We start from the raw sequence: 25,991 nt of genomic DNA, 5'->3' as shown, positions 1-25,991 counted from the left end.
CGGACACCTAAGTTGTGTCGGGCAGAGCCATAACGGCATCTCACTCACCACGTCACCCAACTCCCCTATATTGTCTCCTTAGGGATAGGGGCAGTTGGACCAGGGGGCAGACCTTGGTCTAGGTCTTAACGCTTCTTACGCGTCCCCTGGCAGCTCCTCCTTGGGCCTAGCTAATCCAGCCCATTAGGAGCCTTGGCCCAGCGCTGGGGGCTCAATATAAATACCCCTTTCATGGCAAAGGGGCAGGTATTCTAACTCACACTCTGATAACCTCATTCTGTACCTTTTCTGACTTAAGCATTGGAGCACCTTGCAGGTACACCCCCCTCTCATTTCATTCTCCGGCCCATTCACCAAAACCTTGGAAGGCCCTCCTGATCAGGTAAGATCAGTGGCGCCGTCTGTGGGAATAGCTATCCCCATCTTCATCAAACGAGGATCAAAAGCTCATTTATTTCTGTCCTTCCAACATGGCCGGAGAACAACATAGCGATCACAGCCGTCCCCTCGTCAACTACAATATGAACGACGGCCCGCCATCCCATGAAACGAACGCTCGGGACGGTCATCCATCCACCCCGTCTCCAGAGCCCCAAAACAACGGGGATGCCTCTCACGCCCACAATTTAGGGGCAGAGACATTTCATCCCATTCCCGTTCCCGTTGAAGGAGACGCCGTAATGATTGCCATGGTGAATGCCCTCAATCAGGCCGGTTCTATGCTCCACCAGCAGCACGAACGAATCATGGCCCTCGAAGCCGAACGACAAGAGGCCCGGCCCCAGCCGGTGAGTAGGATACAACAACGTTCGGAGCCAACGAAGAAGCGAGGACGTCGCTCTCCAGAACCCCACGTCAGCAGGGCACGCGCCCGTCGTGACGGTGGTCGAGCGGGAACATCACCAAGGCGCGGACACAGCCCCGACAACAACGAACTGTCTCCCTTAAGGAGCGACGAGGAAGATTTGCATTGCCCCCTATCTCGGGCAATAATGGAAGCCCCGCTCCCCAAAGGCATGGAGAAACCACCAAACCTAGCTGTGTACGACGGGACTACAGATCCCGACGATCACGTCGACAACGTCAACGCGATGCTCGACTACCGCAATGATATAACCGGGCACCTCAAATGCCGACTGTTCTCAACGACCCTCAGGAAAGGGGCCATGGCTTGGTACAAAAGCTTGGCCCCTGAGTCCATTACGTCGTGGAGAGTCATGAGGTCCATGTTCACCAGGCACTTTACAGCTTCCCGTCGTCACCCCAAGACTGAGGCGACCCTTGAAGCCATAGTGCAGAAGAAGAATGAAACACTGCGCTCATACATCGAGCGATTCAACCAGGAAGCTGTCGAGGTAGATACCACCGAGCACATGAAGAAGTATCTCCTCGAGAGAGGTCTCTTGCCCGGCAGTGAACTTAGCAGAGCCGTAGGGATCGAGCCTCCCCGCACCTTAAACGAGCTCCTGCATAAAGCCCAGGCCTACATCAGATACGAGGAAAAGCAGGTGGCACACAATGCCCGCAGCGGACGTAACGCTGGGGAAACCGAGCACTCAAAACGCGAGGACACGAGCATTTCCCGTCGCAACGGAGACAAACGAAGAGAAGAAAGACCTCGCGAGCTCCGGGAAGGAAGAGGCCCCGCGGGCAGATATAGCGAGTATACCTTACTGACAGCTCCTCGGGAGCGCATCCTCGCAGAATGTATCAACTCTAAATTTAAGCAGGGCAGGGTCAGGTTCCCAAAACCGTCTGCACCAAAGCCCCACACCGACAAATCAAAGTACTGCCGGTTCCACAGAAGTCACGGGCACGTGACCGAAGACTGCGTCCACCTGAAGGATGCGATAGAAATTTTAATCCAAGAGGGGCACCTGAAGCAGTATACGAGGAAGAACGAAGCTCCCAGACACGACGAGCCAGAGAAGAAGAGACCCCGGGAAGACGCACCCCCTGACAACTCTCCCTATCAAGTGGCCCTCTGCGTGTCACGACCGGAAGATTTCTTCCTCCCCGAACCATTGCCCGAGGGCAAGATCACTGCACTCAGCCCCTGGGAAAACTTCCCTACCACACTGGTGATATCAGGAGGAGGAACTAACGGGGAATCCGCGGCCCTCTCCGTCAAACGTAAGTTCGACGAACTCCTACTGACTGCCCCCGAGCAGAAAGCGACATTGACAAAATACCGGGGAAAATCCAACCCAATATCCTTCTTCCTGGAGGAACTCCCGGGCGGATCCCCGAACTCGGGCATCCCACTATTGATAAGGGCAAAGATGGCCCAATTCGACGTACGACGCATCCTGGTCGACCAAGGCAGCTCAGTGGATATCATGTACGTCCACCTCTTCAAGACTCTGAAGCTAGACAAGACCAACTTAGCCCCCTACGTCGGATCAGATCTCCAAGGATTCAACGGAGCAACAACCAGACCGTGGGGATATGTTGAGCTCCTCGTCACCTTCGGCGAACAAGAAACGGCCAGGGAAGTCAAAATCCAATTCCTGGTCGTAGACTGTCCGTCTCTCTACAATTGCATCTTTGGACGCCTGACACTGGCCGAACTCACCGCGGTCCCATCCACCGTCCACCTGAAGATGAAATACTACACCAAATTGGGACGTGTGGTCACCATCCATGGTGACATCGAAGCAGCCCGGCGATGCTACGACGCCGCAGTAAAAGGACAGGCCGTAGTCAGCACAAAGAGCAACTGCGACAACAAAAAACTCAAGACCGAGGATCCTGCCCGAGGAGTCAACGCCATCGACCTCGACTGTCGCATCGGGCTGGACGAGACCGAAGAGGGGAGGTTCCCCAAGGAACGCTCTCTCGAACACCCGGTCCGACCAATCCCCGACGGGGAGTTCGAACTCATTCCTCTTGGGGACGATCCGGAAAGGACGGTGAAGATAGGTAAGGGACTACCCGAGGAAACAAGAGAAGAGCTAGTAGCATGCCTCAAAGAGAACTCCGACCTCTTCGCGTGGAATGCCGCAGAAATGCCCGGGCTGGACCCCGAGATCGCGTGTCATAAGCTAGCTTTAGACCGGGCAGCCAAGCCCATAGCACAGCGTAGACGCAAGCAATCGCCCGAAAAGGCAGAGGCTGCCGAGCGGGCTGTAAAAGACCTCTTAGAGGCAAACTTTATTTCTGAAGCCCAGTACACAACCTGGCTCTCTAATGTAGTCCTCGTTAAGAAAAATAATGGAAAATGGCGTATGTGTGTTGATTATACTGATCTTAATAGGGCTTGCCCGAAAGATGCTTTCCCCCTCCCTAATATAGACTTGCTCGTTGACAACTCTGCAGGTTTTAAACTCTTGTCCTTCATGGACGCATATAGTGGATACAACCAGATCCCTATGTCGCCCGCAGACAAGAAACACACAGCGTTCATGACCCCAACGGGCAATTACTATTACAACGTGATGCCGTTCGGGCTCAAGAACGCTGGCGCTACATACCAACGCATGATGAACAAAATCTTCAAGGACGAAATAGGGGACATGCTCGAAGTGTACATGGACGACATGATCGTCAAATCACACGAGGAGATAACCCATGCTCGACACCTTGCGAAGGTATTCGAGCAGGCGAGACAGTGTAAAATGAGGTTCAACCCCGAAAAATGCACGTTCGGAGTCCGGGCAGGCAAGTTCCTCGGTTTCTATCTCACCGAAAGAGGAATCGAGGCCAACCCCGACAAATGCCGGGCATTCTCGGAATTTCCGACCCCGAAAACCAAAAAATCGATCCAGTCACTCAATGGAGTGCTCGCCTCACTCTCCCGTTTCATCGCCAAGTCCGCCCAGCACGCATTGCCATTCTTCAGACTCCTTCGCAAAGAGGCCACCTTCGACTGGACCGATGAATGCGAGCAAGCGCTACTCCATCTAAAGAAGGTTCTGTCCCAACCCCCGGTCTTATCACGGCCATCAGAAAAGGAAACTCTATACTTATACCTATCCGTGGCAACCGAGGCCGTCAGCGCCGTTCTAATAAGAGAAACCGACGAAGGACAAAAGCCCATCTATTTTACGAGTAAAGCACTCCAAGGTCCCGAGCTCCGATATCAGCAAATCGAAAAGGTCGCCCTGGCCCTCATCAACACAGCGAGGAGACTACGATATTACTTCCTCGCACACACGATAAAGGTGAGGACCGACCAGCCAATCAAACAGCTGCTCGGGCGCCCTGATATGGCCGGGAGGATGCTCAAGTGGTCACTAGAACTCTCCGAATTCGACATACAATACGAAAGTAGGAAAGCCTTGAAAGCTCAGGCACTGGCCGACTTCGTCGCGGAGATGACCCACTGCCCGACTCCAGCAGAAAGCGCCCACAAATGGACGATCTTCGTCGATGGCGCCTCTAGCACATCAGGCAGCGGGGCCGGGATCATCCTCGAAAATGAGGAAGGGATCCTGATAGAGGTATCATTGGCGCTAGCGTTCCCAACATCAAACAACCAAGCCGAATACGAAGCCTTCCTCGCAGGCCTGAGGTTAGCCGAGGACCTGGGAGCAAAAGAGGTAAAAATATCCACCGACTCCCAGCTCGTGGCCTCACAAGTGCGAGGAAAATACCAAACCAAGAACGACAACCTCCTCGAGTACTTGTCCCTCGTCAAAGAAAAACTTGATAGATTTGAAAAATGGGAAGTTCAACACATACCCCGCGAGCACAACACACGGGCAGACGTTCTCTCGAAACTAGCCAGCACGAGGAAAAAGGGTGGGAATAAATCAGTAATCCAAGAAATTCTCCGTCGGCCCAGCATCGACAAACTACCGCCTTCACTCGAGGTCAACGCTATTGGAGATGCCCGCTGTTGGATGACACCCATCTACAATTACCTCACACGAGACGAACTCCCGGCTGACCCGAAAGAGGCGACCACTGTCAAACGACGCGCATGCTCGTACGTACTCCTCGAAGGCAAACTCTACCGGAGAGGATTCTCCATCCCACTACTCAAATGCGTCGAGGAAGAGAAAGTCCCCGACATACTTGGAGAGATACACCGGGGAATTAACGCTCAACACCTCGGCGGACGATCGCTCGCACGAAAAGCCCTTCGAGCAGGCTACTACTGGCCGACCATGAAAAACGATTCGAAAGAGCACGTCAAAAGATGTGACAAATGCCAACGACATGCCGACATGCACCTCGCACCCCCGAACGACCTCAAATCACTGTCTTCCCCATGGCCCTTCGCGTGGTGGGGCATGGACATCCTCGGACCCTTCGTCACCGGATCATATCAGAATAAATACCTCATCGTCGGGGTGGATTACTTCACCAAATGGATCGAGGCGGAGGCACTGGCTAAAATAACCGCGCAGAACATTCTCCGGTTCTTCAAACGCAACATCCTCGCTCGGTTCGGTATACCCCAGGCACTTGTCACAGACAACGGGACACAATTCACGGACGGAGGATTCCAGGACTTCATCGCCAGCCTGGGCACCACACAGCATTTCACGTCTGTCGAGCATCCGCAGACGAACGGGCAAGCAGAGGCGGCCAATAGGGTAATCTTACGTGGCCTCAAACGCAGACTCGGTGAGGCAAAGAGGGCATGGGTCGAAGAGCTACATAGCGTGCTATGGGCCTACCGCACGACTCCACATTCTACCACCGGGGAAACCCCGTTCCGACTAACTTACGGCACCGAGGCAGTCATCCCGGTGGAGATACGGGCGCCAACGAGGAGGACGGAGGAGCCCCTAGACGAGGAAATGAACGATGAAACCCTTAGAGCCGAGCTCGACCTAGTCGAGGAGATACGTTCCGAAGCAGCTCTCAGGGAAACAACCCTCAAACAAAAAATAGCACTACGCCATGACGCGAAAGTCATAAAAAGAGAGTTCCAGGTCGGCACCCTGGTCCTCAGAAGAAACCAGAAAAACCCGAGAGAGGGCAAACTGGCGGCCAACTGGGAAGGCCCTTACCGCGTCCGCGACAAAACGAGCAACGGGGCCTATTACCTGGAAAACCTACAAGGAGAACAACTCGCTCGACCATGGAACGCAGAAAAACTTAGACAATATTACAGCTAAATACACCACGGGGAGACGTGGCAGGTACGACCACGCTCTTCGTCCCCAAAACCCCAGGGAGGAACCACGAGACCCGGGAACGATCCGGGGTTACATGACAAACACAACCCTCCCCGACGGTTGGGATCTTGACCAAGACTCAACGTCGAAGTACCAGGACTGGCAGGGCACCCAGCTCGCGATGGGAGGGCCCAAGCCTCGGGACCAGGGTTCGAACAACGGACCCGGGCCTCGATACCCACGGGCACAAAGCCCGACACTCCGTCGGTTCCCTAAACCGAGGAGATTAACAAAGTCGAGCAGAGTACGAATTCATACAAACAAGTATCAAACACAAACGAGCACAATGAATGATAACGTAAATATTCATGCATTAAAAACGATAAGAGCGGCCGAAGCCAAGTACGCCCGAAGGCCATATTACAACGCCCGAAGGCCAAATACATAAGGCACGCAGGCCATGATAACTAAAATCAAAGAGAAACAAATAAACTAAGACTCCGCTCGGAGCACCTCTTCATCCTCTTCTTCTTCTCCTCCCCCCAGCTCCTCCTCCGCTTCAAACGGGCAGATAATCTCACCGTCCCGGACGCAGCAGTTATAGGCCGACCCTACTGTCACCAACTCAGGGTTCAGAAGCCCGAGCTGCTCGACAGCATTGTCGAAACCCTCTTTGAAGCAGGCCACGAGATCTTGGTTGAGAGTCCGAATATGCCCTAGCAGCTCACCGCGCGAACCAAGGGCGCGTTCCTCCTCGGTCTCATCTGCCAGAGGACGGACCTTTCCCTCGAGAGACTCAACCTGAGCCCGTAGGCAAGCGTTGTCCTCGGTCAGCTTCTGATGGTCGACCACCTGCTCTTCCAAGCTCGCCTTAGCAGCCTTCAACTGGTCCCTCTCCTTTTCCACCTCCTCCAGCTTCTGGCTCAGCCCTTCCTGCAGCTGATGCTCTTCTTTGTAGTCCGACAGATCTTTAGATAGTCTTTCCTTCTCCGTCCGAACCTGCAAAAGGGCATCCTCCAGCGAGGCGGTGGAGACCGAAGTGTCGGACAAAACCATGGCCGTCTCCATCACCCGGATGACAGCAGCAATATCCCTGGCCAGATCTTTCCTCCGGGCAGCAACATCCTGGTCCAGAATAGCCTTGGCCTCAGGCGCAGGCACAGCAATCGACTCCTCGGCCTTGAAGAACGACCGTTCCACATAGCAGGGAGGTAGAAGATAGCTGCCCGGTCCATGCGAACTTCCTGGAGACGACCTGGTAAGGGCCCCAGCCGGACGCTTCCGTTTATGGAGGGGAGAAGCCGCTGGCGACGGACTGCTATCAGGAATGTTGATCGGGTTAGATCGAGGAGGAGAGGAAGGAATCACGCTCGCCGCCTGCGAGGGACTAGCCCCGGCATCGCCAGCAGTCTCCAAGGGACGGGCCACAGTTTTCTTCTTCTTCTTGGGCACCCGGTCAGGAGCGCCGACCTGATTCGCTAGCTTCAGCACCCGATCACGAGCATTGGGCATGGCACCTGCAAATAAATTACACACCAACATTAGCGAGCGAAGTCATAAACAGAAATAAAAAGCTAAACAAAGTCTGCCTACTCAATAACGCCAGAGCTTCCTCCTCGGTATCACACTCGAGCAGAGCCTTCGTATTGATATAACGCGCCTCGGTGATTAGTTCCCCGGCCTCATCCAGGTAGGGCACGCCCTGTCGATTCGCCCAGAACCCCAAGCTGAAGCTCTGCACGTAATCGACCAGCTTCTTGTACGCGAGCCTATCCTCCTCGCCGAGCATCGCATACTTGACTCGGTAATGCGCCGTGGAGAGATCGAAATGATCACGCTGCCACCTCAGCGGTATCTTCGACATCAGCGTCTCCTCCCCATTGGGTGTCCGCTGATAGTAGTATAGAGAGTGAAGGGCAACCCGGGTAATCGGCATCACCACGTACCACCGGTTTTTGAAATGGCGAACAGAATCCTCGTACGTCTTGAACAGACGCACGGGCTGCTTGAAAGAAACCCAACTGTGGCGACCACGGGAACCGGACCTCTGGAGATGGAAAACGTGGAAGAAGAGAGCCCGGGTGCAACCAATGCCGAGGAACTGGCAAACTAACTCGAATGCCCGCATAAATGCGAGAGCATTAGGATGTAGTTGGGACGGCGCCAGCCGGAGCCACTTGAAGACCGACATCTGGAAGGAGTTGAAGGGCAGTCTAATCCCCGCCTCACGGAAAGCAAATTCATACATGGTGAACTGCTTCCCCGGGAAATGATGGCAAATGCGGTCCTCTTCCTTGGGGGCGCAGCAATACCAGTTTGGTGGATCCTCCCGGCTTATGGTCTCGACCATAGCGTAAGCAATGACGGCCTCGTCACAGAAGTCTGATTCCTCCTCCAAGGGCTCGTCCGCAACCCATGAGAAGTCGACCTGCCCGGAAGAGGAGGCGTGTTCGGTACCATCTCGGGCACTCCCATCCCCGACAGGGAGACGAGCGATTGTCGCGTCTTCGGTGGAGGACCCAGAATCTTCCCTCCTCGGTCGTAAGCGCCCGGTAGCACCTGAAACGCAGACAGAAAGAGTGAATTCGACGTCGTATCAAATCCACCCTTCCACCGCAGGTCAAGTGAAAGGGCGTAGCGGCGACGGACACTAACCGTGCTCAACTCGGTGACGCGCGCATTCTATGGAGACCGGGCATAAACTTCATACAGCCTATGCAAGTATTGCCCGGCATATGAAATTTATGCCCGGTACAGTATGATCCCAACCCTATTTTCTGCCATCTAATATACACCTACAGTCCACTACACTGTTCCTAAGTTAAACCTAACCACATTTCTACAAAAATAGCATGCGTTTGACAGAAAACAGCAAGGAAAAACAGTGGGTCACAGTGGAAAATCATACCTGTCATAGTTAAGTTGAAAGGGGTACGGTGGTGCCCGAGCAGAAGACGGTGGTTCAGATAGGAGGACGGGCGGAGACGGCGGTCCAGACGGTAGAGCGAGCAAACGAGGGAGAATGTGGAGAACTCCGGTGAACGTGTGAGCGAAAAAAGTGGAAATGAAGTTACTCAACCCTTTTTTATAGGGCTTGGCACGTGGACCAACACGCTAGGTCATCATTGCCTAGCCTGCCTACGCCGTCTTTGCACACGAAACGAAGCGACCCCACTGATTCTGAGACACGTCTATCAAAGATAAGAAACTGAAACGACCCGAGCACCTATCAGTCTCCTCGACTCACCAAGACGCCACCTCCCCGCGTCATACCCACGTTTACCACAAGGAAGGTGCGGACCAACCGATCACCTCCATCCCCGACATTCCCGGAGAAAGGGTCGGTCATGAACAGGTCTGTTACGACCTCACCTGTCTAACGATGAAGCTTCCCCATCGTCTCGGGGAACCCTTAGTTGAAACATAAGTCATCTCTCTGGCTCAGAGACTCGACTTGGGGGGCTCCTGTTCCGGACTGGGCCGTGACACTAGGCACGGCACGGCCCAATGCTCGCCAAGCCCACGTCCAAACGACCGTGTCCAAACGACCACGAGGACACGTCAGGTGAACGACCGTCCGCCCGACGAACGTCTCCCCGGCCCCTTAAATACGTGTCGGACAACGAGCGGGTCCTCCTCATATGATCTCCATCCACTCATCGTCAACCCACGTCGCGGACACCTAAGTTGTGTCGGGCAGAGCCATAACGGCATCTCACTCACCACGTCACCCAACTCCCCTATATTGTCTCCTTAGGGATAGGGGCAGTTGGACCAGGGGGCAGACCTTGGTCTAGGTCTTAACGCTTCTTACGCGTCCCCTGGCAGCTCCTCCTTGGGCCTAGCTAATCCAGCCCATTAGGAGCCTTGGCCCAGCGCTGGGGGCTCAATATAAATACCCCTTTCATGGCAAAGGGGCAGGTATTCTAACTCACACTCTGATAACCTCATTCTGTACCTTTTCTGACTTAAGCATTGGAGCACCTTGCAGGTACACCCCCCTCTCATTTCATTCTCCGGCCCATTCACCAAAACCTTGGAAGGCCCTCCTGATCAGGTAAGATCAGATAACATATATAATTTCAAGTTTGATATTCCTTATTATGCAAGTAACAATCATATTCCAACTTGTTGGCTTATTGATTCTAGAGCCAATGATCATATTTGTTCATCACAATATTTCTTTGGTTCATTTTATATAATTAAGAAATTAATTATCCACTTACCAAATGATAAGTCAGTCCAATTACATTATGGAGGTAATGTCTAAATCTCCCCATTTCCAATGTTGTGTATTCATACGCCTTTAAAATAAATCTGATATATGTATCCAATCTATGTCATTCCCTCAACTTATCAGTCAAATTCACATCCACTCATTGTTTTTTATAGTATATGAAATCCACGAAGATTACTGGGTTGGCTAGTCAAGTGAATGGATTGTACAAATTGATGAGAAATTTCAAACCTACACAAGTACCTGACCTACCTTATCTTCACATACATGTAAACCATATTGATCATATCTTTCTAGAGAGATATTTATAGAACAAATCATATTCAATTTATTGTGAAAATATACAAGGAGAAAAGGTCAGAATACTTTTGCTATATAAGGATCTTAAAACCCACATTGGAAAGAAAGCAATACATTGAAGATTTTTAGAATGATATGGTTTATTTGAGTCTTTTTTATTGTTGTATGTAAACCACACTATGTTTCAGTAACTTTGCATAGTTTTAGGTTTGTCTAGTCGAGTTGTAAACCAATATTCAACATTGTTAATTGAAGTTGATCACTAGGATTTGATGATTGAGAGAAAGTGAGATGGGATCTCATATTTAGAGGAGTCCTAAATATAAAGTCATTGGGTAGTGTTAGGAATAGACATTGAACAACATATGGTTTGTTAGTTCATATAAGACTAATTGGACTAAACTAATAATAGTGAATTTCTTTCTTGGGTTGGAAGCCATCCCTCCATACATAGGTATTGTTGCATCGGACTGGGTTACCAATTATTATGTTATTTTCTACTCCATCATCTTGTACAATTAAATTTGTGTTAATTGTGGTGATTCTGCTTTATCTTGTCAAACTAGTTTTTTAGGATGTCGCGTTCGACATCTCTCCCTTGAGGAACCCTAGCATGTTGGGTGAGCTCCAGGCAAGATAAATTATGCTCAAATAGACACAATTAAAGATGGGGGATCAATCAACAAACCACTTGTCTTGTATGGAACCAATTATGATTATTGGAAGGCTATGATGATTTTAATTCTCAAATCCATGGGCAACAAAGCACAAAAAGTTGTGATAAAAGAGCGAAAACATCCAGTGGTTACTTTTAAAGATGGAACTACTAGCTTAAAACTAGGAGTTGAATGGACTGATGTTGAAGATGAGGAAGCTCTTAGAAACTCCAAGGCATTGAATGCTATCCTCAAGGGTGTGGGAAAGAACATGTTCATAAGCTAAAGAAGCATGAGAGAGTACCTAAGACACTTTGGGTGATGACACCTTCCCTTTGTGTAACCAACCCCCTTACCTATAATCTCTGGCATTTTATTAGTTTTGATTTGAAAACTTCTTATCTTTTGGATTTTGTTTGTACTTTTCCCTTTTCCCTTGGAAAAAATAAAAGCGCGGTGGCGACTCTAGTTTTATTGACGTCTAGCTTATCCATAGCTTGATGGTCATGAATTTACCGCTACACATCGGGAAAAACATCTTGCCTTTTTGGAGTGAGCTTTTATGTTAGTAGTATTATGCATATACTAATGTTTGTGTAATGCATGACTAATTATGTAAATGATTGCATGATGATAATTATTAGTTGGTAGCATCGTATGCTACTAACTATGTGCTAACTAAGTAATATTTATGACTAAGATTATGACTGATTGCATGACTGACCGGTTGGCTTTGGAGAATTATTTTGTGTGGCATCTACGATGAATGCTATTGATTTTTCGCTGCTACGCTACAACTCTTATGAAAGTTGTTGATGATGTTGATAGTGCATGCTCTGGTAGTCTTATGTTGAATGTTACTTGTTCTGATTAAATGAGTGCTACATTTATCTTGAAGAGTTACTTTTCCATAATTTTCCAAAGGGGGATATTTTTGTTCCTTTTGGTTTAACTACATTTTTCAAAACAAAAACATAGAGAAGTGTTCAAGTTTGCTCAGCTACTTCAAGATGATTTTCTGGTGCAGAAGGGTCACATGCTGGACACGATGTCACAACATGTGGGTATGACATCCGGGCCTTGCTCAATAGGCCAGAATGCTGCATTTTGAAGGAATTTTCTATTGAAGAATCAGTTAGATTTTATTTCTTTTATTGAGCAATATGATTATATGATTTTTTGGACAATTGTGAATATCAAATCAGATTTAAATATGATTTAAATTTGAATTTCAAACAAATCAAATCATATCTTTCTGTTGGAGATATTTATGGAATAAATCATATCCAACTGATTGTGTAAAGATTCTTCACAAAATTAAACCAAAGATCCAAGGAGAAAAGCCCATAATACTTTTTCTATATAAGGAACTCAAAACCTACATTGGAAAGCAATCAATACATTAATGATCTTTAGAGTGCTATTGTTTATTTGAGTCATTATTATTGTTGTATGTACATCACATTATGTTTCAGTAACTTGGAATAGTTGTAGGTTTGTCTAGTTAGTTGTAAATCAATATTCAACATTTTTAGTTGAAGTTAAGCATTAGGGTTTAGTGATTGAGAGAAAATGAGAGGGGATTTCATAGTTAGGGGAGTCCTAAATAAAAAGTGATTGGATAGTGTTGGGAAGAGGCATTTAACAACATATGGTTTATTGGTTTATATAAGACTAACAATATTAAAATACTAATTGTGAATTGTAAGTTTTGATGAAATTATATGTATTAAAATTTACAGGGCAACTTAGGCAAAACGGGGTATCCCGGTGGACAAAAAATAAAATTCCATGCAAAAGTTAGGGATAAAGGCATTTGATTGTATCTCTTGATCCTATCTCACCATTAACTTAACCTTAGACAGTATCGGATCAATCCAATCATCGTCAACCGAAGCAAAGTGTTGGAGCCCAGTGCTATAGTGAATAACAATCAATGTTGTAATCAGTGGAAAATCAAACAATTTTCCCTTTGACATTTACCTTGTTTTATTATTTTTTCAATCTCCTCTTTAAGGATTTTTTTCATCCTTGTACACACTTAATATGTTCAATTTTTTCCCAATTAATGAAATTCAGACGTTATTCAGTTACTTCTTTTTTATTTTTCCGCATTTTGTTTGCAAAATAACTGTCAATCTTGATTATATAATGCTATAAAACTTTGAGAATAATAAAATCTAAATTAATATAAACACTCTATGCATTGTGATCTTACCTGATCAGGAGGGCCTTCCAAGGTTTTGGTGAATGGGCCGGAGAATGAAATGAGAGGGGGGTGTACCTGCAAGGTGCTCCAATGCTTAAGTCAGAAAAGGTACAGAATGAGGTTATCAGAGTGTGAGTTAGAATACCTGCCCCTTTGCCATGAAAGGGGTATTTATATTGAGCCCCCAGCGCTGGGCCAAGGCTCCTAATGGGCTGGATTAGCTAGGCCCAAGGAGGAGCTGCCAGGGGACGCGTAAGAAGCGTTAAGACCTAGACCAAGGTCTGCCCCCTGGTCCAACTGCCCCTATCCCTAAGGAGACAATATAGGGGAGTTGGGTGACGTGGTGAGTGAGATGCCGTTATGGCTCTGCCCGACACAACTTAGGTGTCCGCGACGTGGGTTGACGATGAGTGGATGGAGATCATATGAGGAGGACCCGCTCGTTGTCCGACACGTATTTAAGGGGCCGGGGAGACGTTCGTCGGGCGGACGGTCGTTCACCTGACGTGTCCTCGTGGTCGTTTGGACACGGTCGTTTGGACGTGGGCTTGGCGAGCATTGGGCCGTGCCGTGCCTAGTGTCACGGCCCAGTCCGGAACAGGAGCCCCCCAAGTCGAGTCTCTGAGCCAGAGAGATGACTTATGTTTCAACTAAGGGTTCCCCGAGACGATGGGGAAGCTTCATCGTTAGACAGGTGAGGTCGTAACAGACCTGTTCATGACCGACCCTTTCTCCGGGAATGTCGGGGATGGAGGTGATCGGTTGGTCCGCACCTTCCTTGTGGTAAACGTGGGTATGACGCGGGGAGGTGGCGTCTTGGTGAGTCGAGGAGACTGATAGGTGCTCGGGTCGTTTCAGTTTCTTATCTTTGATAGACGTGTCTCAGAATCAGTGGGGTCGCTTCGTTTCGTGTGCAAAGACGGCGTAGGCAGGCTAGGCAATGATGACCTAGCGTGTTGGTCCACGTGCCAAGCCCTATAAAAAAGGGGTTGAGTAACTTCATTTCCACTTTTTTCGCTCACACGTTCACCGGAGTTCTCCACATTCTCCCTCGTTTGCTCGCTCTACCGTCTGGACCGCCGTCTCCGCCCGTCCTCCTATCTGAACCACCGTCTTCTGCTCGGGCACCACCGTACCCCTTTCAACTTAACTATGACAGGTATGATTTTCCACTGTGACCCACTGTTTTTCCTTGCTGTTTTCTGTCAAACGCATGCTATTTTTGTAGAAATGTGGTTAGGTTTAACTTAGGAACAGTGTAGTGGACTGTAGGTGTATATTAGATGGCAGAAAATAGGGTTGGGATCATACTGTACCGGGCATAAATTTCATATGCCGGGCAATACTTGCATAGGCTGTATGAAGTTTATGCCCGGTCTCCATAGAATGCGCGCGTCACCGAGTTGAGCACGGTTAGTGTCCGTCGCCGCTACGCCCTTTCACTTGACCTGCGGTGGAAGGGTGGATTTGATACGACGTCGAATTCACTCTTTCTGTCTGCGTTTCAGGTGCTACCGGGCGCTTACGACCGAGGAGGGAAGATTCTGGGTCCTCCACCGAAGACGCGACAATCGCTCGTCTCCCTGTCGGGGATGGGAGTGCCCGAGATGGTACCGAACACGCCTCCTCTTCCGGGCAGGTCGACTTCTCATGGGTTGCGGACGAGCCCTTGGAGGAGGAATCAGACTTCTGTGACGAGGCCGTCATTGCTTACGCTATGGTCGAGACCATAAGCCGGGAGGATCCACCAAACTGGTATTGCTGCGCCCCCAAGGAAGAGGACCGCATTTGCCATCATTTCCCGGGGAAGCAGTTCACCATGTATGAATTTGCTTTCCGTGAGGCGGGGATTAGACTGCCCTTCAACTCCTTCCAGATGTCGGTCTTCAAGTGGCTCCGGCTGGCGCCGTCCCAACTACATCCTAATGCTCTCGCATTTATGCGGGCATTCGAGTTAGTTTGCCAGTTCCTCGGCATTGGTTGCACCCGGGCTCTCTTCTTCCACGTTTTCCATCTCCAGAGGTCCGGTTCCCGTGGTCGCCACAGTTGGGTTTCTTTCAAGCAGCCCGTGCGTCTGTTCAAGACGTACGAGGATTCTGTTCGCCATTTCAAAAACCGGTGGTACGTGGTGATGCCGATTACCCGGGCTGCCCTTCACTCTCTATACTACTATCAGCGGACACCCAATGGGGAGGAGACGCTGATGTCGAAGATACCGCTGAGGTGGCAGCGTGATCATTTCGATCTCTCCACGGCGCATTACCGAGTCAAGTATGCGATGCTCGGCGAGGAGGATAGGCTCGCGTACAAGAAGCTGGTCGATTACGTGCAGAGCTTCAGCTTGGGGTTCTGGGCGAATCGACAGGGCGTGCCCTACCTGGATGAGGCCGGGGAACTAATCACCGAGGCGCGTTATATCAATACGAAGGCTCTGCTCGAGTGTGATACCGAGGAGGAAGCTCTGGCGTTATTGAGTAGGCAGACTTTGTTTAGCTTTTTATTTCTGTTTATGACTTCGCTCGCTAATGTTGGTGTGTAATTTATTTGCAGGTGCCATGCCCAATGCTCGTGATCGGGTGCTGAAGCTAGCGAATCAGGTCGGCGCTCCTGACCGGGTGCCCAAGAAGAAGAAGAAAACTGTGGCCCGTCCCTTGGAGACTGCTGGCGATGCCGGGGCTAGTCCCTCGCAGGCGGCGAGCGTGATTCCTTCCTCTCCTCCTCGATCTAACCCGATCAACATTCCTGATAGCAGTCCGTCGCCAGCGGCTTCTCCCCTCCATAAACGGAAGCGTCCGGCTGGGGCCCTTACCAGGTCGTCTCCAGGAAGTTCGCATGGACCGGGCAGCTATCTTCTACCTCCATGCTATGTGGAACGGTCGTTCTTCAAGGCCGAGGAGTCGATTGCTGTGCCTGCGCCTGAGGCCAAGGCTATTCTGGACCAGGATGTTGCTGCCCGGAGGAAAGATCTGGCCAGGGATATTGCTGCTGTCATCCGGGTGATGGAGACGGCCATGGTTTTGTCCGACACTTCGGTCTCCACCGCCTCGCTGGAGGATGCCCTTTTGCAGGTTCGGACGGAGAAGGAAAGACTATCTAAAGATCTGTCGGACTACAAAGAAGAGCATCAGCTGCAGGAAGGGCTGAGCCAGAAGCTGGAGGAGGTGGAAAAGGAGAGGGACCAGTTGAAGGCTGCTAAGGCGAGCTTGGAAGAGCAGGTGGTCGACCATCAGAAGCTGACCGAGGACAACGCTTGCCTACGGGCTCAGGTTGAGTCTCTCGAGGGAAAGGTCCGTCCTCTGGCAGATGAGACCGAGGAGGAACGCGCCCTTGGTTCGCGCGGTGAGCTGCTAGGGCATATTCGGACTCTCAACCAAGATCTCGTGGCCTGCTTCAAAGAGGGTTTCGACAATGCTGTCGAGCAGCTCGGGCTTCTGAACCCTGAGTTGGTGACAGTAGGGTCGGCCTATAACTGCTGCGTCCGGGACGGTGAGATTATCTGCCCGTTTGAAGCGGAGGAGGAGCTGGGGGGAGGAGAAGAAGAAGAGGATGAAGAGGTGCTCCGAGCGGAGTCTTAGTTTATTTGTTTCTCTTTGATTTTAGTTATCATGGCCTGCGTGCCTTATGTATTTGGCCTTCGGGCGTTGTAATATGGCCTTCGGGCGTACTTGGCTTCGGCCGCTCTTATCGTTTTTAATGCATGAATATTTACGTTATCATTCATTGTGCTCGTTTGTGTTTGATACTTATTTGTATGAATTCGTACTCTGCTCGACTTTGTTAATCTCCTCGGTTTAGGGAACCGACGGAGTGTCGGGCTTTGTGCCCGTGGGTATCGAGGCCCGGGTCCGTTGTTCGAACCCTGGTCCCGAGGCTTGGGCCCTCCCATCGCGAGCTGGGTGCCCTGCCAGTCCTGGTACTTCGACGTTGAGTCTTGGTCAAGATCCCAACCGTCGGGGAGGGTTGTGTTTGTCATGTAACCCCGGATCGTTCCCGGGTCTCGTGGTTCCTCCCTGGGGTTTTGGGGACGAAGAGCGTGGTCGTACCTGCCACGTCTCCCCGTGGTGTATTTAGCTGTAATATTGTCTAAGTTTTTCTGCGTTCCATGGTCGAGCGAGTTGTTCTCCTTGTAGGTTTTCCAGGTAATAGGCCCCGTTGCTCGTTTTGTCGCGGACGCGGTAAGGGCCTTCCCAGTTGGCCGCCAGTTTGCCCTCTCTCGGGTTTTTCTGGTTTCTTCTGAGGACCAGGGTGCCGACCTGGAACTCTCTTTTTATGACTTTCGCGTCATGGCGTAGTGCTATTTTTTGTTTGAGGGTTGTTTCCCTGAGAGCTGCTTCGGAACGTATCTCCTCGACTAGGTCGAGCTCGGCTCTAAGGGTTTCATCGTTCATTTCCTCGTCTAGGGGCTCCTCCGTCCTCCTCGTTGGCGCCCGTATCTCCACCGGGATGACTGCCTCGGTGCCGTAAGTTAGTCGGAACGGGGTTTCCCCGGTGGTAGAATGTGGAGTCGTGCGGTAGGCCCATAGCACGCTATGTAGCTCTTCGACCCATGCCCTCTTTGCCTCACCGAGTCTGCGTTTGAGGCCACGTAAGATTACCCTATTGGCCGCCTCTGCTTGCCCGTTCGTCTGCGGATGCTCGACAGACGTGAAATGCTGTGTGGTGCCCAGGCTGGCGATGAAGTCCTGGAATCCTCCGTCCGTGAATTGTGTCCCGTTGTCTGTGACAAGTGCCTGGGGTATACCGAACCGAGCGAGGATGTTGCGTTTGAAGAACCGGAGAATGTTCTGCGCGGTTATTTTAGCCAGTGCCTCCGCCTCGATCCATTTGGTGAAGTAATCCACCCCGACGATGAGGTATTTATTCTGATATGATCCGGTGACGAAGGGTCCGAGGATGTCCATGCCCCACCACGCGAAGGGCCATGGGGAAGACAGTGATTTGAGGTCGTTCGGGGGTGCGAGGTGCATGTCGGCATGTCGTTGGCATTTGTCACATCTTTTGACGTGCTCTTTCGAATCGTTTTGCATGGTCGGCCAGTAGTAGCCTGCTCGAAGGGCTTTTCGTGCGAGCGATCGTCCGCCGAGGTGTTGAGCGTTAATTCCCCGGTGTATCTCTCCAAGTATGTCGGGGACTTTCTCTTCCTCGACGCATTTGAGTAGTGGGATGGAGAATCCTCTCCGGTAGAGTTTGCCTTCGAGGAGTACGTACGAGCATGCGCGTCGTTTGACAGTGGTCGCCTCTTTCGGGTCAGCCGGGAGTTCGTCTCGTGTGAGGTAATTGTAGATGGGTGTCATCCAACAGCGGGCATCTCCAATAGCGTTGACCTCGAGTGGAGGCGGTAGTTTGTCGATGCTGGGCCGAAGGAGAATTTCTTGGATTACTGATTTATTCCCACCCTTTTTCCTCGTGCTGGCTAGTTTCGAGAGAACGTCTGCCCGTGTGTTGTGCTCGCGGGGTATGTGTTGAACTTCCCATTTTTCAAATCTATCAAGTTTTTCTTTGACGAGGGACAAGTACTCGAGGAGGTTGTCGTTCTTGGTTTGGTATTTTCCTCGCACTTGTGAGGCCACGAGCTGGGAGTCGGTGGATATTTTTACCTCTTTTGCTCCCAGGTCCTCGGCTAACCTCAGGCCTGCGAGGAAGGCTTCGTATTCGGCTTGGTTGTTTGATGTTGGGAACGCTAGCGCCAATGATACCTCTATCAGGATCCCTTCCTCATTTTCGAGGATGATCCCGGCCCCGCTGCCTGATGTGCTAGAGGCGCCATCGACGAAGATCGTCCATTTGTGGGCGCTTTCTGCTGGAGTCGGGCAGTGGGTCATCTCCGCGACGAAGTCGGCCAGTGCCTGAGCTTTCAAGGCTTTCCTACTTTCGTATTGTATGTCGAATTCGGAGAGTTCTAGTGACCACTTGAGCATCCTCCCGGCCATATCAGGGCGCCCGAGCAGCTGTTTGATTGGCTGGTCGGTCCTCACCTTTATCGTGTGTGCGAGGAAGTAATATCGTAGTCTCCTCGCTGTGTTAATGAGGGCCAGGGCGACCTTTTCGATTTGCTGATATCGGAGCTCGGGACCTTGGAGTGCTTTACTCGTAAAATAGATGGGCTTTTGTCCTTCGTCGGTTTCTCTTATTAGAACGGCGCTGACGGCCTCGGTTGCCACGGATAGGTATAAGTATAGAGTTTCCTTTTCTGATGGCCGTGATAAGACCGGGGGTTGGGACAGAACCTTCTTTAGATGGAGTAGCGCTTGCTCGCATTCATCGGTCCAGTCGAAGGTGGCCTCTTTGCGAAGGAGTCTGAAGAATGGCAATGCGTGCTGGGCGGACTTGGCGATGAAACGGGAGAGTGAGGCGAGCACTCCATTGAGTGACTGGATCGATTTTTTGGTTTTCGGGGTCGGAAATTCCGAGAATGCCCGGCATTTGTCGGGGTTGGCCTCGATTCCTCTTTCGGTGAGATAGAAACCGAGGAACTTGCCTGCCCGGACTCCGAACGTGCATTTTTCGGGGTTGAACCTCATTTTACACTGTCTCGCCTGCTCGAATACCTTCGCAAGGTGTCGAGCATGGGTTATCTCCTCGTGTGATTTGACGATCATGTCGTCCATGTACACTTCGAGCATGTCCCCTATTTCGTCCTTGAAGATTTTGTTCATCATGCGTTGGTATGTAGCGCCAGCGTTCTTGAGCCCGAACGGCATCACGTTGTAATAGTAATTGCCCGTTGGGGTCATGAACGCTGTGTGTTTCTTGTCTGCGGGCGACATAGGGATCTGGTTGTATCCACTATATGCGTCCATGAAGGACAAGAGTTTAAAACCTGCAGAGTTGTCAACGAGCAAGTCTATATTAGGGAGGGGGAAAGCATCTTTCGGGCAAGCCCTATTAAGATCAGTATAATCAACACACATACGCCATTTTCCATTATTTTTCTTAACGAGGACTACATTAGAGAGCCAGGTTGTGTACTGGGCTTCAGAAATAAAGTTTGCCTCTAAGAGGTCTTTTACAGCCCGCTCGGCAGCCTCTGCCTTTTCGGGCGATTGCTTGCGTCTACGCTGTGCTATGGGCTTGGCTGCCCGGTCTAAAGCTAGCTTATGACACGCGATCTCGGGGTCCAGCCCGGGCATTTCTGCGGCATTCCACGCGAAGAGGTCGGAGTTCTCTTTGAGGCATGCTACTAGCTCTTCTCTTGTTTCCTCGGGTAGTCCCTTACCTATCTTCACCGTCCTTTCCGGATCGTCCCCAAGAGGAATGAGTTCGAACTCCCCGTCGGGGATTGGTCGGACCGGGTGTTCGAGAGAGCGTTCCTTGGGGAACCTCCCCTCTTCGGTCTCGTCCAGCCCGATGCGACAGTCGAGGTCGATGGCGTTGACTCCTCGGGCAGGATCCTCGGTCTTGAGTTTTTTGTTGTCGCAGTTGCTCTTCGTGCTGACTACGGCCTGTCCTTTTACTGCGGCGTCGTAGCATCGCCGGGCTGCTTCGATGTCACCATGGATGGTGACCACACGTCCCAATTTGGTGTAGTATTTCATCTTCAGGTGGACGGTGGATGGGACCGCGGTGAGTTCGGCCAGTGTCGGGCGTCCAAAGATGCAATTGTAGAGAGACGGACAGTCTACGACCAGGAATTGGATTTTGACTTCCCTGGCCGTTTCTTGTTCGCCGAAGGTGACGAGGAGCTCAACATATCCCCACGGTCTGGTTGTTGCTCCGTTGAATCCTTGGAGATCTGATCCGACGTAGGGGGCTAAGTTGGTCTTGTCTAGCTTCAGAGTCTTGAAGAGGTGGACGTACATGATATCCACTGAGCTGCCTTGGTCGACCAGGATGCGTCGTACGTCGAATTGGGCCATCTTTGCCCTTATCAATAGTGGGATGCCTGAGTTCGGGGATCCGCCCGGGAGTTCCTCCAGGAAGAAGGATATTGGGTTGGATTTTCCCCGGTATTTTGTCAATGTCGCTTTCTGCTCGGGGGCAGTCAGTAGGAGTTCGTCGAACTTACGTTTGACGGAGAGGGCCGCGGATTCCCCGTTAGTTCCTCCTCCTGATATCACCAGTGTGGCAGGGAAGTTTTCCCAGGGGCTGAGTGCAGTGATCTTGCCCTCGGGCAATGGTTCGGGGAGGAAGAAATCTTCCGGTCGTGACACGCAGAGGGCCACTTGATAGGGAGAGTTGTCAGGGGGTGTGTCTTCCCGGGGTCTCTTCTTCTCTGGCTCGTCGTGTCTGGGAGCTTCGTTCTTCCTCGTATACTGCTTCAGGTGCCCCTCTTGGATTAAAATTTCTATCGCATCCTTCAGGTGGACGCAGTCTTCGGTCACGTGCCCGTGACTTCTGTGGAACCGGCAGTACTTTGATTTGTCGGTGTGGGGCTTTGGTGCAGACGGTTTTGGGAACCTGACCCTGCCCTGCTTAAATTCAGAGTTGATACATTCTGCGAGGATGCGCTCCCGAGGAGCTGTCAGTAAGGTGTACTCGCTATATCTGCCCGCGGGGCCTCTTCCTTCCCGGAGCTCGCGAGGTCTTTCTTCTCTTCGTTTGTCTCCGTTGCGACGGGAAATGCTCGTGTCCTCGCGTTTTGAGTGCTCGGTTTCCCCAGCGTTACGTCCGCTGCGGGCATTGTGTGCCACCTGCTTTTCCTCGTATCTGATGTAGGCCTGGGCTTTATGCAGGAGCTCGTTTAAGGTGCGGGGAGGCTCGATCCCTACGGCTCTGCTAAGTTCACTGCCGGGCAAGAGACCTCTCTCGAGGAGATACTTCTTCATGTGCTCGGTGGTATCTACCTCGACAGCTTCCTGGTTGAATCGCTCGATGTATGAGCGCAGTGTTTCATTCTTCTTCTGCACTATGGCTTCAAGGGTCGCCTCAGTCTTGGGGTGACGACGGGAAGCTGTAAAGTGCCTGGTGAACATGGACCTCATGACTCTCCACGACGTAATGGACTCAGGGGCCAAGCTTTTGTACCAAGCCATGGCCCCTTTCCTGAGGGTCGTTGAGAACAGTCGGCATTTGAGGTGCCCGGTTATATCATTGCGGTAGTCGAGCATCGCGTTGACGTTGTCGACGTGATCGTCGGGATCTGTAGTCCCGTCGTACACAGCTAGATTTGGTGGTTTCTCCATGCCTTTGGGGAGCGGGGCTTCCATTATTGCCCGAGATAGGGGGCAATGCAAATCTTCCTCGTCGCTCCTTAAGGGAGACAGTTCGTTGTTGTCGGGGCTGTGTCCGCGCCTTGGTGATGTTCCCGCTCGACCACCGTCACGACGGGCGCGTGCCCTGCTGACGTGGGGTTCTGGAGAGCGACGTCCTCGCTTCTTCGTTGGCTCCGAACGTTGTTGTATCCTACTCACCGGCTGGGGCCGGGCTTCTTGTCGTTCGGCTTCGAGGGCCATGATTCGTTCGTGCTGCTGGTGGAGCATAGAACCGGCCTGATTGAGGGCATTCACCATGGCAATCATTACGGCGTCTCCTTCAACGGGAACGGGAATGGGATGAAATGTCTCTGCCCCTAAATTGTGGGCGTGAGAGGCATCCCCGTTGTTTTGGGGCTCTGGAGACGGGGTGGATGGATGACCGTCCCGAGCGTCCGTTTCATGGGATGGCGGGCCGTCGTTCATATTGTAGTTGACGAGGGGACGGCTGTGATCGCTATGTTGTTCTCCGGCCATGTTGGAAGGACAGAAATAAATGAGCTTTTGATCCTCGTTTGATGAAGATGGGGATAGCTGTTCCCACAGACGGCGCCACTGATCTTACCTGATCAGGAGGGCCTTCCAAGGTTTTGGTGAATGGGCCGGAGAATGAAATGAGAGGGGGGTGTACCTGCAAGGTGCTCCAATGCTTAAGTCAGAAAAGGTACAGAATGAGGTTATCAGAGTGTGAGTTAGAATACCTGCCCCTTTGCCATGAAAGGGGTATTTATATTGAGCCCCCAGCGCTGGGCCAAGGCTCCTAATGGGCTGGATTAGCTAGGCCCAAGGAGGAGCTGCCAGGGGACGCGTAAGAAGCGTTAAGACCTAGACCAAGGTCTGCCCCCTGGTCCAACTGCCCCTATCCCTAAGGAGACAATATAGGGGAGTTGGGTGACGTGGTGAGTGAGATGCCGTTATGGCTCTGCCCGACACAACTTAGGTGTCCGCGACGTGGGTTGACGATGAGTGGATGGAGATCATATGAGGAGGACCCGCTCGTTGTCCGACACGTATTTAAGGGGCCGGGGAGACGTTCGTCGGGCGGACGGTCGTTCACCTGACGTGTCCTCGTGGTCGTTTGGACACGGTCGTTTGGACGTGGGCTTGGCGAGCATTGGGCCGTGCCGTGCCTAGTGTCACGGCCCAGTCCGGAACACATTGCTTTGATTATTGAAAGTTCCTCAGTGGACGATCGGTGATTTACAGTAACCACTGCTCGATTAGATCATGCATCATTCTTCCCCAGCAGAGTCAGATGGAGGTCCTCGACGAGTTAGAATTTCTCAGCATCAGTAGTAACAAGAAGCTCTTTATTGCAAGCTCTCTGGTGTGGATACTAACGAGTTAAAGTCTACCTTTCACCAGAAAATCCTCACCTTGCTACCCAATAATTCACATTGCATATGCATTAATGACAAACAATCATACATTGCATATATCATGTATATCAAGCACTTCTTTTTGCAGCTGATCTATCTCCCCAGCGGAATATTTTAGTCAATCCCCAGCAGATCAAACCAGCAAGTTTACATGTTATTCCTTACACTTACCTTTTATCACAAATCATTTTCAATAGGATTTTTTTTAGATATTTTTGTGTTTAATCCTTTCTCCCTCGAACACCCGAAAAGCTAACGGAATTCGCACCTTCGGGTTTAAGATGATTAAATAGAGGAAGTTTTCATACCCCAAAATTTACCCTACCTTTTGCTTAGTTTCATTTGCATGCATGGAATCCTATCATGCATCATCATGACTTTAGAATGGCATTTGCATTATGCCATTGGCTCACAAGAATGGCCACATTCTTGGTTTGATCTTAACTTTAGAGTTTTTCACTTTGATTTACTTATCAACTAACCAAAGCATCAATAAGAGATGGTACTTGTTTGTTCCCTTGTTCATGTAGGTGATCATGCCTCAATTCAAAACAAAATAAATGTCATTTTGTCAAGAAAGATGCAAGTGTGGTTCATTGATTCAAGGGTGGTTCATGTGTTTATTTCCATATCATTTCATCTGATAACGCGAAAACGTATCATATATTTGACTTAATATGCATTGCTTTTTACTTGATTTTCCATAGTATTACACCATATTTTATGTTTTATTTCAGGTATTTATCGAATAAGACATGTATAGGCAAGCAAAGAGGAAAATAGTAAAAAGGAAAGAAAAAGAGAGAAAAATGGAGCAAAATAGGAATGGTGGCGCCCACCACACCAAATGAATGGCGGCGCCCACCACTTGGATGCGTGGCGCCCGCCACAAGGCCCTAGGAAGTGGTGGTGCCCACCACACTACATGAAGGTGGCGTCCACCATACTTCATGAAGGTGGCGCCCACCTCACATAATGTAGCGCCCGCCACGTGGACCACATTAGGGTTGTGGCAACCGCCATAAACCCGGTCCTCCTTATTCCTCTCCACTCTTTTCGCCACGACCGTCTCTTACTTTTCCAACCAACCACTCCCCACTAGGAGAAATCCTAATGCTACTTTTAAGGAGAGTGGGGAGTATATATGGGAAAGTTAGTTTTTACGGACGGCGGGTGCATTTTTTCGGTCAGATTCTTGTTGTTAGATTTTCTTAGGCAGTTTCCTACCTTGTAAAAGCAATAGATTCTCCACATCGGGGACTATTGCAATTATTGTTTAAGCATCTGAATTTGATTGTAACGATGTACTCGATTGCTAAAGCGTGCCGGTATTGTTTAATTTGAAGAATCAATATTCATTCCAAGTTCTCGATTTATATTCCAGATTTTATTTTAATTACCATTTTAATTACTTATGCCTTATTGTATGCTTAATTATCTGAATATCATGTCTGTTACCAGATCCATGTCCCGCTAAACCCATATGTATCAGTATGTAAAGATCATTGAAACTACGGGATTCGTAAATAATTGGTGTTGGCTTTTATAAAATATTATTTTCCGGTTTTAGTTTCTTGTTTTATTCAACACTGTTTTTCGTACGAGAGTACAAAGCAAACAAAGGTTACGGTCAATAAGAACGAGAGTTTGAGATTTTAACCGGATAGTTGAAACTAGGCATTAATCCTAAACACAGCGAGAGCGCTTTAGGATTAATTAGACTTTATTCATATTCAAAAATTACTTTTAAATTCATAATGAGACCGCGAGAGCCAAGCATTCTGGTTTAAGAGTATGGTCAGAGTCAATAAAAACGAGAGTGTGAACAAAGTCCTTTTTATAAATAATTTCTACTGAAGAATATTTTGATCCTTAACATTACACCAACTATCCATCGAATCCCCGAAGTTTGATGCGTTACATATCGATATCCCTTTATTAAATATCT

General features: G+C 50.1%; 1 protein-coding gene across 1 annotated transcript; it reads left to right on the top strand.

Annotated features, from left to right (window-relative positions):
• Positions 1 to 470: 470 nt before the first annotated feature.
• Positions 471 to 6,071, top strand: LOC127137001 (uncharacterized). Its single transcript, XM_051063501.1, has 2 exons — positions 471 to 3,169; positions 5,570 to 6,071. Exons 1-2 carry the CDS (start codon positions 471 to 473, stop codon positions 6,069 to 6,071), a joined length of 3,201 nt encoding a protein of 1,066 aa, XP_050919458.1.
• The last annotated feature ends 19,920 nt before the right edge of the window (positions 6,072 to 25,991 follow it).

The sequence above is a fragment of the Lathyrus oleraceus genome, chromosome 4 (assembly GCF_024323335.1).
Source record: "Lathyrus oleraceus cultivar Zhongwan6 chromosome 4, CAAS_Psat_ZW6_1.0, whole genome shotgun sequence".
NCBI classification, from domain to species: domain Eukaryota; kingdom Viridiplantae; phylum Streptophyta; class Magnoliopsida; order Fabales; family Fabaceae; genus Lathyrus; species Lathyrus oleraceus.
This window is presented reverse-complemented; position numbering and strand designations above follow the sequence as displayed.